Source organism: Mustela erminea, chromosome 10, assembly GCF_009829155.1.
Source record: "Mustela erminea isolate mMusErm1 chromosome 10, mMusErm1.Pri, whole genome shotgun sequence".
NCBI lineage: Eukaryota > Metazoa > Chordata > Mammalia > Carnivora > Mustelidae > Mustela > Mustela erminea.
In genome coordinates, this window is record NC_045623.1 from 10727074 (window position 1) to 10744977 (window position 17904).

At 51.8% G+C, this 17904-nt stretch overlaps 1 protein-coding gene across 2 annotated transcripts in view; it reads right to left on the bottom strand.

Annotated features, from left to right (window-relative positions):
• VANGL1 (VANGL planar cell polarity protein 1) overlaps positions 1-17904 on the bottom strand; it is a 48463-nt gene that overhangs the window by 11358 nt on the left and 19201 nt on the right. For both annotated transcript variants that reach the window (XM_032361733.1, XM_032361734.1), the window contains one exon: positions 16077-16684. In XM_032361733.1, coding sequence (XP_032217624.1) covers positions 16077-16684 — 608 coding nt within the window. The remainder of the gene's footprint in view (positions 1-16076; positions 16685-17904) is intronic.

Consider the following 17904-nt stretch of genomic DNA (forward strand, 5'->3'; position numbering starts at 1 on the left):
TAGAAGTCAATCAGCTAATCTCCTTGAGAGCAGAGTCACGGCAAAGCTTTCTCACTTACATCCCGACAGTCCCTCCATCCATGATCAGGGCTCAGATGCTTAGTATCAACCCTGATACGTACACTCATGAGGGGAGGTGGTGGTGGGGGGCGGGTGGGGGTGCTGGGGATCTGGCGAGACTCACCCTGTATAAGGGAAGTAGAAGAGTCCTGAGGGCAAACCCACATTTTGAAAGCCCTCATCATTTAGCGGCTCATTGTTGCGGCCACAGTGGAGCGCCCCCATCTGCCCAGCCCTGGGAGTGCAAAGATACGATGCAAGGAGCGGCTCCTTAGCCTGGCAGAGACCCTAAACCCGAGGGAGCTAACTGGAATGCACGTGCGCTGGGGTAGCAGAGAGAAGAGCTTCAGAACACCCAGACTCGGGAGGGTGCCAGAGCAGCCCCCCTGAGCAAAGAAGTGGTCCCTGAGTTGAGGTTTTGTGGCAAAGTCCCTTCTGTTCCCATGCAAGTCTGCCCTGTGGCTTTCAGCTTAGCACTACCCCATCTCCTCCTTGACCTCTGACTCTGGTAATTTCCAGAGTGGGGCGAGCATTTCTTCTCCACCACCCCCTTCCCTCCAGAGACTCTCCAGGGCCTGGGGACACGTGCACACTCAAAAAAACTTGCCCTCGTAGGCACCATCCCACCTCCTGCCCCGTGCATCTCTGGAGGCTCTGGGCCTAGTGAGATAAGACGCCCCTCCTCACTGAAATGTCCCCGTTTATGCACAACAGACATGCTGGGGTGCACATATTTCCTCCCACATCCCCACACGGACATGAAAACCTCTCTCGGCTCCTGGATTCCAGCAGAGAATTATCGCCCTGATCAAAATTTGAAAAATTGAAAGGCCACTCAGAGGTTATTCTCAGGCCCATCTTCAAAGCAAACCCTCTTGTGGTTGCTGGGTTTGGCTCTTCTGTTCAGCCAGGCCACAAAGAGGAGTCCAGGGGAGCCTACTAGCCCAGCCAGGGCCTGCTAGGCGGCTGAGAGAAAGCTGGAGGGGAGCCTGGTGGCTCTATTTCCCAACCTCTCCTCCCCCAAACCACAGACAATGCGCTGCCCGGAGAAGGGGTTTCTGTCCATGCCTGGCTCTGGCAGGCCTTCCCTTGTAAGGGTGCACACCCCACACCCTGCCCCCTTCCAGGACAGGGCTGCAGGCAGATGCTCTCCACACTGGGGCAAGTCTGAGGAACCCCTCAAAGCCCAGCCGTGCCAAAGCCCCAGTGGGACCAGGGAATGCTCCAGGATGGGGCAAGAGCTGCTGATGTTATGTGTGCAGGTCTCACAGCCTTCAAGAACCTTCGCTCGGGGGAACTGAACAGGGGTGAAAAGTCAGGCAGTGCTCCCTTCCTCCAGCACTGTCATCTCCACAGATGCATCAGAATTTTCCAGAAGCAGCCATGGACCCGGCCAGCCCCTTGGGCTGACAAGTGAACGCAGGAGCTGAGGGACTCTCCCGGGAAGTTTAGAAATGCATCTAAGAGGGCTGCACACCCTAACCTATGGGAAACTGCACAACACCCAACAGATTTAGCAATGTCAAGGTATGAGAAGCTTCATGCAACAGAAAACAATGCATAACTGAAGTACCCAACTTAAAATATATATATATATATATATATGGTTGTGAAATTTGGATTAAAATCCAATATGCCTTTTTTCATGTTTTTAAAGAGAGGAAGCTATACATGAAAAAGCCTTGCTGGTGACTCAGGATGAATGTTCACACTTTAATCATGAGCTGTGCGACACAGGCAGCCCAGCAAAGATGTCAGCCCCCACAGGAGACAGAGGCCACCTGTTCCCACACCCCACGACGCAGGGCAGTATGAGCACTCAGCTGTTTCTTCACATCCTTTCCATATTCCCTGACTATGGCGATCAGAGTCCTTCCCAGAGGCCGTCAATCTACCTGCCTCGGGCCATCATCTTTCCATTCTCATATACCCTCAGCTTGGGTATAAACAGGGAAAAGGGCTTTGAGAGACCCAAGTGAGGAACTCTGCTCCAGCTAAGTGATCCCCGCTGTGGCATGGGAGTCTGTGGTCTGTGTCAGTCCAAGGCCGAAGGTCTTTTTCATTTCTGTTCTGGATCCTGATTCATGCTGTGAATTGACTGAGTTTGTCAGATACCTGACTGCAGTTCCAAGGAACTTGCTACTAATGTATCATTTGGCTCTTCAGTAAAAGAGCAATTCAGCACCCACTGAAGGGACAGTCTGCCAGGCACCCAGCATTGGCCTCAGCCATGGCTCACAATGCCAGCATGCAGGAGCACCCTTCTTCTCGGCCAATGTCAAGGTTCAGTATCTTCCTGCCTCTGTTCTTCGCCACCTTCCAAATGCGGTGTCTTCCAAGGCCAAAGCAGGCCCGATTTCTTTGGGGAAGCCTTTTCTAACTCTCTGGCCCCCTAAATGCACAGCACCAACAGCCCCCACACAGGACTTGAGAGGTCTTCAAGCATGTTATTCTCTCTCTAAGGCAAGGCCCCGTGCACAAGGGACACTTCCTACAACTTCCCCCAAGTATACTCACTGGCTCAACTTGTTCATGTAGGAAACCCTAGAATTCCAACATGTGTAGGATTAGTCCTAAGCATGTCTTTCCTAAAAACCATGAGGTTTCCAAGGCAAAAGGGGCCTCAGGGATGGGGAAAAGCAAATCCTTTAACTAGTCCTAGTCTCCAGACCAGATCATCTCTGGGGAAGGAGGGAGGCAAGAAAAAGCAAGTTGGTGAGAAACCTGCCACCTCTCTTATCACCATCCGATTTCGAGAAACAGTAATCTGACTAAACCATCCTTATACAGAAACCCCATATAATAGGCAGGTGGAGCCTGATGTACAGATTATAGACGTGGCCCCACCAAAACCCCACGGCAAGGAGCACTCTCCCAAGACAGAGAATGCTGAGCTCAATTAATACCGTGTTCCAGCCCACCCTCCCATCTCCCTGTCCCGGGACATACCCCTTCCCAGACCACAAACAGCTGCGGAAGCCAGTATGGTGATACGCGGGGCTGTGACAGGACTTTGTGCAGAAAGACGTGCACATGTAAGACAACCGCGTGAGGCAATATCTAGTGTCAGAAGAAGCTAATGTTACTGCCCGTGTGAAAGCAAGCCCCTCAACTCTGCCCGGCCCAGGCTGATCCCAACTTGAACTTGTGCACAAGATAGGCTGGCCATAGATCAGCACAGAGTTGTGGCAGTTCAACAGCCACATTTCAGTGTGAGACTCATCACCGACCACACTGCCCGAGTGGCCTAGTCTCTTTTTAGGACAAAAACGGTGGAATGAGAAGGGTTGTGGCCTTTTGTCTCTTATCAACCAGGAAAACATTTCCAGTGTTGTTGACAACGGTCACACGGCCACCACGGCAACGGAGACGAGGGGCTCTTGCTCGCGCTGCAGCCGAGAGAAGCACCTCCAAACGGAGTTCACATTTGAGTTCATAAAAACCTGAAAGACATGTTTTTGAAAGAGGAATTCTGAAAACCAAAGCCAAAACCGAAAGAGTATCCCCTGTGTCCACGCTTCCTGCAGTCCCGTGCATGTCTGTTGTGGGAGGAAGTATGCACAGAGCGAATGGCACCAGACAGCTTTGCCTGACAGAATTGCCCCAGACAGCAAGACTCTTGCCTCTACCATTTATTCTTTGAACTTGAATACATTATAATTCTGTTCTCCAAACCTCTGATTCTATGTCTGTAGGATGGGAAGAACAATACTGAAAGCCCTGCTATAAAACTAAGCTGGCTCCAAGACGCTCAACTCTATAAAATGTATCACTGAAAGGTCAACGAAATGACTGGGGCTGGTGTGGGTAGCGGGTCAGAAGTTCCAGAGATAGACAGCAAAAGCCAAATACGCCAGGCGCTGGCCAGAGCCTGGTGTCAGCTGGGGCAGTGAATTCCAGAGCCAAAATATCAACCGGGGCAAATCTAGATTCTATGACTTTCCGAGGCTTCAAGGTCAGTTGGCATTGAGGTTGGGAAAAGTCCCGGAGACTTGGGAGTCCACTTCTACTTTCTTGCTCCCAAGGAGGGAATGTTTTAAAGGTGTGTGTTAAAGATTAAATGAGATACGGTATTCCCAAGCACCTGGCCCAAAGCAAATGGCTCCTGTATGGAAGCATGACAAGCGTACACCTCCAGGTATGCTGGGGAGGCCCTCTGTCCCCAAGTGTTCCTGCTCTATCCCCTCAACTCAGCGCCCACCGTGAGGGCACTGCCACGGGAAATGAGCCAGGGCAGATGCCCTCTGCACTGCTTTCTTAGTGAATCAACCCTACGCTCTCTGTTTCTATGCAGTGCTTCCTGACCACTCTCAGCAGGCTTGGTATAAACAGGCCAGCCTCAGACTCAGAAGGCCAAGATCCCAGATCCGCTCCTGCTCCCGTATAGCCCCGAAGAAGTCATTGCCCGCTCTGGGCCTGTTTCTTGGTCCGTGATGGATGGAGGGCACCGACTGCTGTGTGTGGATGTCGGGGAGAGCCAACAGAATCATGCCAGGGAACGTGTTTATAAACTACAGGGCATCAGGCAACTACAAACGGTCATTTGGCAGCAAAAGAAGAGGCTGCTGGCGGCTAGATTATTCCTACAGTCTCTGGGCATAAAAGCATGACCTCAGCTCCACTTACACGGAATCACAAACTTTTACTCTTCAGAGAACGAAGAGAACCTTAGTTCTCACCCAGGAGGAGACACAAGAAGCAAAGAAATCAGGGTCCAGATAGGCCAAACTCCCAATCCATGTACTGACTCCCTTGACAACAGCCCAGACAGCCGCCAGCCTCTCGTGAAAAAAAAAAAAAAAAAAAAAAAAATTCACTCTCACTTGGCCTTGGGATGACCCTTCTCAAAAGTTCTAGCCAGTGGTCCACCCACAGCTTCCTTCTGGACCCCAAGCCCCCTTTCTTGTGAAGGCTCACCAAATACTTGAGGGAAACAATTGTGGCCATTTACCTCCCCCCTTTAACTCTCTTACTGTGCACAGAAGAACACGAAGGCCTATAAAAGCATGTGGACATGTGTGCACAAAATACACGCCTGCACACACATGCATATGCACACGCACACATAAGGAGTTACCTATTTCATCCACCTTTCCCTGGATTTGGTTGTAGCCTCCACAATTAACACACGCTATTAAGGGGCGCCTGGGTGGCTCAGTTGGTTAAGCAGCCAACTCTTGATTTTGGCTCCGGTCATGATCTCAGGGTCCTGAGATCGAGCCCCGTGCTGGGACCTGAGCTCAGTGCAAGAGTCTGTTTGTCCCTCTCCCTCTGCACCTCTCCCTACTCTTTCTCTCTCTCACAAATAAATAAATAAAATCTTTAAAAAAATACATGCTATTAAAACAAAAACATTCATGGTTCAGAGCTCAGGCAGTCTGAGACCCTCATACTTCACAGCCTTTACTGTCTCCCAGGGCAGCGAGAAAGGCTATCTCTCTCTGTGACAGGGCCGGATGGGGAAGCCTCATTCTGGCTTTAGCCACATCTTTTCTAATATTCATTTGCCCTCTTTGGCTCTGCCAACCAAAAACAGCTTTCTTTATGCATGAAAAACGTGGAAGCATCTCTTACACGTCAACACCCCACATAAATGCCAGCTACCATGAAGCTGATCACCTCAGTGTGTGCTGACAGGAAAGTACTGAAGAGACAGAGCTCTAGTCACAGTAAAATCTGCAAAGGCCTGCTTTCGGGGCAAGTACTCATTACCTTGTGAGGCACCGAGGGATGCTGACACCCAAAAATCTTAACCACCAGTCTCTCCAACACCATTCACAGGCCAGTATGAATTAAGAACTCCAGCTAAATCCCAAGGACCTGGATATAAATGTGAAGAGAACCTTGAGAGGCGTAAGGTCCCATTGGTGTGATGATCCCCCACCCCCACTGGGTTGGGACAGAACATGTGACCGGGATGGGGGCTTCAGGGGGAAGATCTGCTGAGGAGGTGAAGCTGAATTTTCCAGTTAAGTCTTAAATGATGAATGATGGCCACACCATGTGGACATGGACTGTAAAGCCACTTCCAGGCAGAGGAAGCAATGCGGGCAGAAGCAGGCTGGTGTAAAACCATCCTCCTCAATACCTTCTGTAAGAGTGACAGGGCCGCATTGTTGAGTCACAAAGCAGCTGTGAGAACCTACTATAGTGGGGTGAAGAGCATGTCCCCCAATCCACGTGCATACCCACAACCGCAGAAAAGGATCTTCACAGACGTGAGTGTGCTAAGCAAAGGCCATGCTGGTGTCTACTAAGAAAAGGAGACACAGGCAAGAACTCCATGTGGCGACAGAGCACAGATCATAGCAATGTGGCCGCAAAACCAAGGAGAGCCGAGGATGGCCGGCCACCATCAGAAGCTAGAAGGACAAGGCAGGATTCTTCCCTACACGCTCCAGAGGGCACATGGTCCTGCCACTATCGAGATTGTAGACTCCTAGCTTCCAAAACTGAGAGTGAACACTGGTTTTGTTTTTACTTGTTTTAAACATTTATTTGAGAGAGAGACAGAGAGAGCAATTGAGAGAATGAGTCGGAGAAGGGGCAGAAAGAGAGGCATGACCCCCGCTGAGCAGGGAGCCTGACACGGGGCTTGATTCTGGGACTCTGGGATCATGACCCAAGCCAAAAACAGACGTTACCCAGGTGCCTGAGAGACCACTGTTTTAAGCCGCCTAGTGTGGTATCCTCTGCTACAGCAGCTTTAGGAAACGAACACACGTGTATTTAGGGCAAGAAGGATGGAGGCAGGTCAAGGGGAAGGAGGCTGAGAGGCTGGCAAAGGAGAGCAGGTGAGGAGGGCGGGACAGACAGAGAGCGCGTGGGTGGGAGAGAGGGCGAGCAGGCCGGGAAGACCCAAAGGATGGCAACAGTAAAGGCTGCCGGTGCCAAGGCTTCCTCCTCTCCTACTCTTCAAGGTGTGCCTGCTCCTTGGACTGCATTTTAGGCCCGAAGCCAGGGTCTTCGAGAAAACTCTAAAAGTTTCAGCATTTTACGAAAACTCCCAATGCAGGCAAGCCAGCTGATGGGCCAAGTTTTATCTGACTGACCTCTCCCTGGAAGAGACAGCAAGACTGCCACATGGATGTGTGAGCTTCACTGGCCCCTGGACGGAGAGATCAAGTGACTTCAGGGTGACCAGGAGTTGGGACAATTTGCAGCAATGTTCATGTGAGTCTCAGAGACGCGAGTATAATTCACCCCCAAACGCCACTGCCGCCTCTGCTGGGAGGCCAGCACACACGTTTTGCATCTCCGGGACCTCCTACCTTTTAATTAAAATGTTTCTCTTGTAACTGCCTTTGGGGATGTGGATTCCACGAGTCCCACACAGATAACAGGCAATGAGCACCTTGGAACTTGAGGGCAGGGAGGGGCAAAAATGAAGCATGGCTTGTGTCTACTGACAGAGCTGGATTAGATGGCACAAAGACCTGGGAGGCTAGATTTTGGGGGACTCTGTCACAATAGGCCAAGAGGGACATAGACCGGTGCTTGAAATCTGGGGACATGAGGCAGACTGACAGAAGACACAGAGATGGGGCCCTGTCCTGCAAGGATGGCCTGTGGAGCCCCTTCTCTAGGCCGCATGGATTCCCAGGGGGGCCCCGGCCTGCAGGCTCCCCAGCTCCGTGGAGTGGTCACTGCAGTGTAACCTAGTTCTCTGAACCCATATTCATAGGCTGCCAAGTGGCCCTGGCCTGGGCACTGAATACGGGGCTGCAGACAAGCCCTGCATGGCTTCCCCACCAGGAGAGAGACCAGAAGCTGGGAATATCGGCTCTGACAGCTCAGAGGAGGTAGAGTCAACAGGAGTTGGTCACCGTGGAATGGGCTCGAAAGCACCATCTGGGGAGCTCTAGAGCACCTCCCTCTGCACTTTATTGTCCCTGATGAAGGATAACACTGGAAAATGCCCTCTAAGGTCAGTCAGACCACACTGAGAACATGTCCAGAGGAGACCCACTCTGTCTTGCCTGGGGAGTCCGTGAGGCTGAGAAGGAGTAATGGCTAGAAGCACCGGCCTGGTGGTTTCAGGGACTAAACAACAGAAAGCTGTCCCACATGTCATACTTTCTGCCTGAAATGCCTCCATCCATCGGGAAGTTCTACGTGTGGTGTCCACCCCGAGGCAGCCTCCTTTGAGCAGCTGATCCCATCATGGCCAACTGTCCACCTGACTGCCTTTGCCACAGCAGAGATGCTGCCAGACGTGAGAAATGCTCCCTGTGAGTGACAGGTTTGGCTATTGCCACGGTCCACCTGGAGAGCCCACAGCCACGCTTCCAGGCCAGGGCCCAGACCCCACTGCGCAGCCACCTCCCTGCACCATCCAGTTCGGGCTGCACCTGCCCCGCCTGGGATGGAAATGCAACTTTCTCGATGGTTCCAGTGACTGTGCTGAATCACACCAGATAAACATCAAAGACAAGTGGCTGCTGAGGGCTCTCGAAGACCGAGATTGAGACAGGAACTAAGGTTCCTCCAGACCCACCCCGGATGCTGGCCTGGCATTCTCTCATCTGGCCTCACATTTCTCACCGGCAGGACTTCTGGTTTTGGGGAGAACCACAGAAGCACGGCATGAAGAGTCTGGAGTCTGAGGGCAGCCAGCCTGGGCAACTGGACCTCTCTTGGCAGGGACTGAGCCAGAATGGGCACAGAGCAGAGCAGGACAGGGACAGCAGACCCCCGTCCATTGGCATTCTTGAGGATTAGCAGAGCTAGTCACACACTACATCAGATCCCACCCATCAGTCCTCGGGGAGACACGCAGGATGCCAGGCCCTGTCTGTAGTGGGAGTCCTGCGGGAAAAGCAACAGCACACTCTCCAGGGTATGGGATCCACGGCCCAGCCACCTGTGGCCCCGGCTCTCTGGCCCCGGCTCTCTGGCCGTCAGTGGCTGAGCTCTTCGAGGGGTGGCTCCTCTGGGCCTTGGAGCGAGCCTTCTGGGCAGACAGCATTCGAGGGAAGCCTTCCCAGCTGCAGCGGCTGCCAGGAGGCAGCTGTGCAAACACACAGGGCTGCAGTGTCCAGCACCTTCTGCTCTCATTACAGCCACTTTGAACAGGCACCTTGCGGCCAAACCACAAACGGCAGCTCTGTGCCCGCCCTCAAGGTTCTCCCACAGCAAAGCTGATCTGAGCAGAAACCTTTCCACTCTACCCTCCTCTGCTCTTTTTTTTTTTTTTTTTTTTTTTTTTAGCCCTTGTGTTTGGAGGGGGTAGGAGTGAAGACCGTCATACATCTTTACTGAAAAGCAGTTAAACAAAACAGGCGTTTCTAAAAGTGAAATTGTGTATGAGACCATGATCGTAAGTGACATGAACCCAAACCTCTGGCGGTCATTTAAAAACACCGCCCCACTTCACAGCTGATGGTGCTGGGTCCTCCCCAAACCGTGGCTGCTGGTCTTCAACGTGGGAGGGAGGGCCCACAGCCCAGCGCGACAGTCCGATCTCACTGGTCATCACTGACTTGGGTGGGTATCACTTGACCCAGAATCACAGACATAAGATTTCAAGGGGAGCTGGACTTACCCTGGAATTACTGGATTAACCTTAATCTCCCCTGGAGATGCTCCCTTTCTCACTTCTAACCAGAAAACCGAAGTACATTCTAGAGAAGAGGGGCTCCCACTCAAGCTGGGAGGACGCAGGCGTGAGCCAGAGAAGGATAATATGAGCTCCGTTTCATCAGGGTTGAACTGTGCCCACTGATCCCACGCTTTCCTGGGGCTCTGGGGTCAAGGGTCACCCGTGTATACTGCCCCTGTCTTAGCTTGGGCTGCCATCACAAAATACCACAAACTGAGTGGCTGAAACAACAGAAACTTATTTTCTTCCAGTTCTGAAGCCTAGAAGTCTAAGATTAAGGTTTCGCTGATTCCATTTCTGGGGAGAGCCCTGTGGCTGGCTTGCAGATGACGACCTTCTTGTGATATCCACACGTGGCCTTTCCTTGGTTCATGGGCAGAGGGAGAGAGGGAGAGAGTAGAGTTTACACATACTCTCTCCCTCTGTCTCATAAGGACACATATTTTAGCAGATCTATGACCTCACTGAACCGTACATAATTACTTCCTCAGATACCCCATCTCCAAACACATGGGGTTTAGAGCTTCAACCTATAGATTTTGGATGGTCACAATTCAGTCTGTAATATTTCATCCCTGACCCCTAAAATTCATGTCCTTCTCCTGTGCAAAATAAACCAATTCCATCCTAATAGCCCTGACAGGTCCTGACTCATTCAGGCACCAGCTCAAAGTGCAAGGTCTCACCTAAGTGCCAAGACTCACAGTAAAACCCATACCGAGGTAAGGTCCCTCTCCAGCTGTGAACCTGTGTTACCAGATAACTTATGTGCTTCCAATATAGTCACGAGACAGGCATAGGAGGATAGGCATTCCCGTTCCAAAAGGGAGAACCTGGAAGGAAAGGGGTGATGGGTCCCAAATAAGCCCAAAACCTAGCAGGGCCAATCCCATTAGATCTTAAGATCTTGATCTTCAGGATAATCCTCTTTGATTCAATGCTGTGTCCTCGGGGCTCTGGGGGTGGCCCTGTCCAGGCACTCTCAGCAATGGCCACCTGGCCCACCACGGTGGGGGGCCCATCCTATGAAGCCAGTGAGGAAGCACCCTGACCCCTGGGCCTGCGGTGGGAGGGGTGCCCTAATGATCTCTGGATCACCTTTGGGGTCATTCTTCGCTTTCCTTGAAGGATACTGCATGTTCGCAGCCTTCCTTCCATCAACCCCCCCTCCCCCGCCCCCACCCCCAACCCACTCTTCTGTTTCCTTTAGTCTCAGGTGCTAGTGGTGCTGCACTGGTACGATCCCACCTTCCCATCTTTATTCTTGGCTTCTGCTGGAATAGCAGGTTAAATCCTGATTAAATCAAAGAGTTGGCGCCTGGCTGGCTCAGGCAGTGGAGTGTGGGACTCTTGATCTCCAGGTCATGAGTTCACAAGAGCCCCACGATGGGTGTGGAGATTACTTAAACAAACAAACAAACAAACAAACTTAACAAATAGTCAAACAGCTGTGTGACCACACCCTTGGTGTCCTCTTCAATATACACTTAATCATTGTTTATACTATGGATAGGCTGAGAATTTTCCAAATCTTCAAGTATGGATTCCTGTTTGCAGAATTCCTTCTGCAACCCAGCCTCCTCCTCTCACATTTTATATGAGCAGTGATGGAGGACCCACGCTGCCGTCTTTTATTGGGTGCATCTTCAACACTTGGCTTAGAAATTCCTCAGCTATGGGGCGCCTGGGTGGCTCAGTTGGTTAAGCATCCAGCTCTTGATTTCAGCTCAGGTCATAATCTCAGGGTTGTGGGACTGAGCCCTGTGATGGGCTCATGCCAGATGTAGGGCCCGTTTAAGATTCTCTCTCCCTCTGCCTCCTCTCCAGACCTGCCCACATGCGCGTGCTCCCTCTCTCTAAAAAAATAAACATAAATACCTCAGCCAGATATCCAATTCCATCCCTCACTCACAAATTTTACCTGCCACAGAACACTAGAACACCAATACAGCTCAGCCAAGTTCCTTGCCACTTATAAAAACAATGGTCTTTCCGCCATTATCCAATAACATGTTTCTCATTTCCACCTATGAGTTGCAGGGGTGGGGTGGGGGAACCACAACAGTGTCTTTCAACACAGCAATGCTATGAGCGTGCATGATCATAAACTTGCAATGTTTAAAAGCAATCCAAGAGTCATTTCTTTTTTCTTTTCTTTTTTTTTTTTTTGTAAAGATTTTGTTTATTTGATAGAGATCACAAATAGGCAGAGAGGCAGGCTGGGGCGGGGTGGGGGGTGGTGGGTGGGTGTGGGGGGAAGCAGGCTCCCTGCTGAGCAGAGAGCCCCATGCGGGGCTCAATCCCAGGATCCTAAGATCATGACCTGAGCTGAAGGCAGAGGCTTAACCCATTGAGCCACCCAGGCGCCCTTACTGCTGTGTGGTTTTAAGGTCCTGGTGTTTGCTAACTGAACAAAGGAAGCAACAGGCTAAGAAATGGCTGCAGGATGCAAGCCAGACATCTCTAACCCTCTGCATTCTCCCCTTTCCAACCCTGAAGCTAGGAGTTAAACAGAAGCGTGTATTTAACAAAAGAGCTAGGGTCCAGCCTGGCCCAAGATACACAACTCAAACATGCTTCTGAGCTCATTCGAGTGTTCCGAAAGCAGTGCTGTGAGCATGAACACAACTATCCCAAGGCACAGGGGAGGGGTGCGACCCCGAGGAAGCATACAGTCCCCAAAGCCACAGCTGGGGCTCTCCTCTTCACAGGGCCGCCGCCCCCTACCACCTGTCCCGCCCTGAAGGGCAGGAGCGGTAAATGACATGGAACAACTGAAAAGCCCTCTGTCATCTCCCAGGCACCGGGCAGAGAGGTTAGAAGTATCTTAATCTATTTACAGTATCTCACCTTACAATAACCTTCCATTTTTCTGAAAGTTTTTAAATAAGCCCATAACTCCATTCGTGCCAACAAGCAGGGACTCTGTACCTTTTATGAGAGCTAACAAGAAGCATCTTTCCTTTAAGAAACTGAAGAACAGGCATTCTTTAGACAACCCTCAAAAATAGCTCAGTCGATTCCATCAAATCATCTTTGAGAACACCCCCACAAAAGCACTCACCACCGCTCTGCACCTAAGGGAAAGCTTTCCAGAAAGGGAAGGGGAACGGCTTGCCAGTCAGCTGAGGACGACTTGCTATTCTGATCCCCGGACTCGCTCTCTGTCTCTTCTGATTCCCCCATCCCTCCTGCCTGTTTCCACGCTCTGCAAAAGGGTTCTGAAGTTATATTTCTGGCCCCGTGACTCTTACAGCAGCCACCGCTGGGTTCAGACCAGATTTAGCCCAAGCAGCGGCAGGCGGCTGAGCCCACACAGTGCCAGCAGGGACAGATGCCAAGCCCGCTCCAGCTCACACACGCGGAGGGCTCGATTTGAGAGCAAAGGCACCTCTCTGTCCCTGGCCAGCTCTCCACCCCATCAACACGGTCTCCCTCCATGCGAGGGACCAAAGGGGCCTCCTTGAGGGCAGGGAAAGGAGGAGAACAATGGGTCCTGGAGAGAAGCCAAGAACCTTGACATGTGCCCCCCACCCCCACCCAGGGCTGCCGGGAAAGTGGCACCCGTGGGTCTCCCCAGGGGCTGGGTTGGTGGCTCCAGTGTTAGCAAGTTAGGGCTGAGCAGTTGTTGGTCATGGCAAGGACAGGCATGAAGGGTGTGCAGCAAGCCTGTGGGTCACACGGTGTTGCTGGCCCTGCCCTCCCACCCAGGTGTCCCCCCAACCCCCCTCAGCTGAGCCATGGTGAGGCTCTAGGGCTGCTGCCAAGTTTCTCAACACAGCACAGGCGTACTGCCCCTGGGCTGTTTTGTTTATCCCCTCCCCACCCCTGCTCCTATCCAGTCTTGGAGGGAGGGGCCAAGTGGGAGCTGTGGGGGGAGGGGGGAGTCACTGGAATTACCCAAGGGGAGACAACTCCCTTTCCTTTTCCACCCCACAGGTGGGGTTTGCACCAATGAGGGCGGAAGCCAGCGTCTTGGCCACTTACATGAAGAGCTCCAACTATCACTAGTCTCTACTGTAACCAGAGCTAGATTTCTCTCCACCCCCTTCAGCTTGAGCAAAACCTGTCCTGTCCTGGGACTGACTGCTTCCGGCTGCCACTGCCTCCTCCTCCCATGTGCCCACCCCTGGTACCTGGGCCTGTGCCGGCAACTGTCCAAACACAGCGGGGCACTGGTCTCTCAACAAGGGACAGTAAACCCCATGAGTTCCAGACAGAGCTGTGAAGGCAGGCAGCATTGTGTCTCAGGTACCCTCAATGCTGGGCTCTGCATGTGGCAGATTTTTTGGGGTAAGATTTTACTTATTTATTTGGAGAGAGAGAGCACGCGCGCACAAACAGGGGGAGCAGCCAGCTGAGGGAGAAACAGGCTTCCCACTGAGCAGGGAACCTGATGTGGGACTTGATCCAAGGACTCTGGGGCCATGACCTGAGCCAAAGGCAGATGCTTATCAACTGAGCCACCCAGGTGTCCTTGTGGCTGATTTTTTTTTTTTTTAAAGATTTTATTTATTTATTTGTCAGAGAGAGAGAGAGTGAGCACAGGCAGACAGAGTGGCAGAGGGAGAAGCAGACTCCCTGCGGAGCAAGGAGCCCGATGCGGGACTCGATCCCAGGATGCTGGGATCATGACCTGAGCTGAAGGCAGCCGCTTAACCAAATGAGCCACCCAGGCGTCCCACCTGTGGCTGATTTTTAATGCAAGTCTGCTGGTCATTCTCCACCGAAAACGGGGTGGGGGGTAGAGGCGGTTGGAAGAAAGCAGAGATGAATAAGCAGCAGGGACTTCCTCGCCCTCAGAGCCCCACAGGCATCTGCAAAAGACTCAGAGACATACGATTCTGCTGCTCCGGGCCTGTGACTCAGACACTGATTCCCTCCAAGGACCCGTCAGGACAGCAGCCGCTTCCAGGGCTAAACCACCCAGTCCTCGGGGGGTACAAGCTAAGCCAGAGGAATGAAAGATGGTTTGGCAGTGTGACCCAACTCCAAACCAGGGCCGGGCCACCTTCCTGTGTCCAGGCCAAAAATATGACAAAGCCCATTGTTCTGATATTCAGTAGGATGCCCTTGCTGGTCTTGGCCGCTCTGCCAGGTACACAATCACAGGCCGTAATGGCCATAATTAACTAAGTGCTCGCCGTGGGTCAAGAAGGTTACACACATCGGCGTGTGTCACCGGAGGAGGCAGGAGAGCCCAACAAGATGGCAAAGCCAGTCATCCTAGGTAACCCACTCACCGGTAACCATGTGAGCACCAACTGTATGCCATGCTCCAGGCCAAGCCCTGAGGATGCAGTGAAAGGGAGACCCAGCCCCTGACCTCAGGCCCCACCTCAATTTGTGGCAGGAAAGAGACAGAAAATTGATCCAATAAATAAAAAGAGAGAGACTACCTAGAGAAAGCCCTGCCCATGTGCACCAGGAATCCTGAACAATAACAATCCTGATCATAAGATTTGTGCTTATAATAGCAAATAAAATAAAATGGAAATAACATTAATGGCCAAACAAACAGAACAACCCTTTAGAGAAACACAAAGTGAGAAATGCCATTATGGGGTCATTAACTGAAGCCCAGCTTCATGACAATTGGGTAAATCCTAAACGAGGCCTGCCACGTTATTTTCTAAAAATTGTTTAAATCCCCTAATCCTCCATTTCCTCATCTGTAATGTTGGGATGAGTAACACCTAAAGCAAAGGGTTCTATGAAGACTAAACCTGACAGTCTATACAAAGTGCTTACCTTAATATAAATAAAAATAAATAAAATACGATTATCCCTTTTTTAGTTAACCACAAAATACATGACATGCATAGATTTAAAGTATGACATCTCAATATACTTCTAACTTTATCGTGTGTATCCATTTCCAAAACACTCCGTGCTCACAAGTTTGAGGTCTCTCACCTGCACTTGATTCTTTACTGGGGGTCCCTAGGGTGACCATATAGTTTAGTGCCTAAACCGAGACACCTCTAAGAGTTTGGGGGGGGGCAGGGAGGAGGAACAATCCCAGCAGGACAAGGGTGTAAACCAGATGTAGTATTTTGAGCAAACTGGAGGGGCTGGTTACTCTGTCCATTGTTCATAGGCCAATTTCAGGGGCAAGGCCAGCAGCCATCACAATGCGCCCCTTCTCCATCACTTTTGGGAGCTGCCAAGTTTGAGAGCTGGCCCAGTAAGACTGCAACCGTGGATGAAGCCAGCAACGGTGTCACCCCACCTGGCAGTCAGGAGTGTCAACGGACATGGACAACCCCCCCACTTCCCCCAGTTCCTCCCAAAACCCGAAGAAGGGTCTCAGACCCTGGTCCCGGCCCCCAGCACCCATCCTCACCCTTCTCGTGTTATCTGCCAGCACGACGGCAGTCAGCAGTCCTTTCTGCTCCTCGATCGGGCCCCTTACCTCAGGTGTCCCAGGCTGTAGAAACGGGACTCGCCGTCGGTGGAGCGGACCACCTGCAGCGTGAACATGGGCTGCAGCTGCCGGAGCTCCAGCAGGACGATGGCCAGGTAATGGATGAAGAGGAGGGCGTCCACCAGGGACACGGCGTACTGCACAATGCCCTGGTAGTTCCGGTCCCGCGAGTCCAGGATGCGGACCCCGTAGAACAGCCAATAGGAAACCACAAACAGGAAGATGAGGACCAAGAGGAGGGCACGGAGCACAAACACCCGTGGCACATCGGCCCTCTGTTTGCGGAAGAAGAGCGCCCAGGTCCCGATGAGCAGGATAAGGAGCTTGAATGCCACGGAGATGAAGAGTCCCTCGCAGATGGTGCCACAAGGCTCCAGCTCGTCCCTCCACAGGATGGGGGGTAACAGGATGAAGGCGATGGGAGTGAGGAACACGAGAAGTCCCAGGACGGCGGTCACGGTGAGGCCCAGGTAGCGCCTGCAGTCCAGCCCCACGCTGTCCTCCATGTCCTTGCTGATCCTGGCAATGTCCTCCTGCGATATGCTGTGCTCTGAGGTGCCTGTGATGGCCGTCGTCGTCTCCCCCCAGTTGTCATCCTGATGGGGAGAGGACAGGGAGTGTGAAGAGCCACAGGCAGAGGTCACCGGGAAAAGCCACGAAGCCAGCACTCGGACACACGGAGGGCCCGCCTCCCCGAGCCAGCCCACACCCACGGGCAACCCCAGAACATGGAGGCTGAACCCGTCAAATTCAGGAACTGTGAAGCTTGATGGCTTTCGCTGAAGTTTTTCAAGCTGTATGCTATATTTACCCTTTCACGCAGAGAAGACACAGTCTAACCTTCTGATGGGTGTGTTGGGAGCTTCAATACTCTAACCTTGATTATCCTGAGTCAGTCACCTCAGGTGATCCACTCACCGGTACCCTTGTGAGCGCCAACTGTATGCCATGCTCCAGGCCAGGCACTGGGGATGGGGTGAGAGGGAGATCCAGTCCCTGACCTCAGTCCCCGCCTCAATCTGGGGCGGAAAACAGAAAAATCGTCCAGCAAACACAAAGTAAGACCGTCTAGAGAAAGTCCTGCCCGTGTATGCCAGGAGTGCTGAACAAGAACTCTGGAATCTCCTGAGGCTCTGGGTCTGCTGTGAGACTAATATTAGAGGGCTCACCTATGGCGGAAGAAGACTGCGTTTGCCTCTCAGCTCCTGGCTGGGTTAAGAAAGGCTGACAAAATCCAAGTTCTGGAAGTGGGGCACTACAATACCCTCCAATAGCTCTGAAAAGCTATACGTACGAATCACAGCTGACCGGTAGTGTTTTTTGTTTTGTTTAATAATTATCAGCGTCAAGCACTCCTTGACCATGTTTCTCACTGAGCAAGCTGAGCAAATTCAAGTAGCGCTGGCCAGGACAGCACGAAGATTCCTCCCCAAATACGCGTTCCTGTGACACACGATGTTCTTGTGAACATCGAGGGCACAGAACTCCCAGGCTTACTGCAATGTGTCTTTGACTCTCTTGCTTTCTCTCTTCTTAAACTCAGAGGTATTTTCCAGGAGGACTGATCAGTCCCTTTATTGAACAAGATCCAGGTTCTTAGGATTTCTAAATGATCCTGCCATCTTGCTGGCAACCCTGACTCCACTACAAAGCAACAAGAGAGCAAGAAGGCAATGAAAAGCCACATGGGGTCCAAAGAGGTTTTGGCTCAGAGATTTGTGTGTATGATTTAACTTAGAAAAAACAGTCTGATGCAGGGGCAAGCCGGGTGAAATTCATGTGGAAGGCACCAACTTAGAAAAATCAAGTTTAAGCT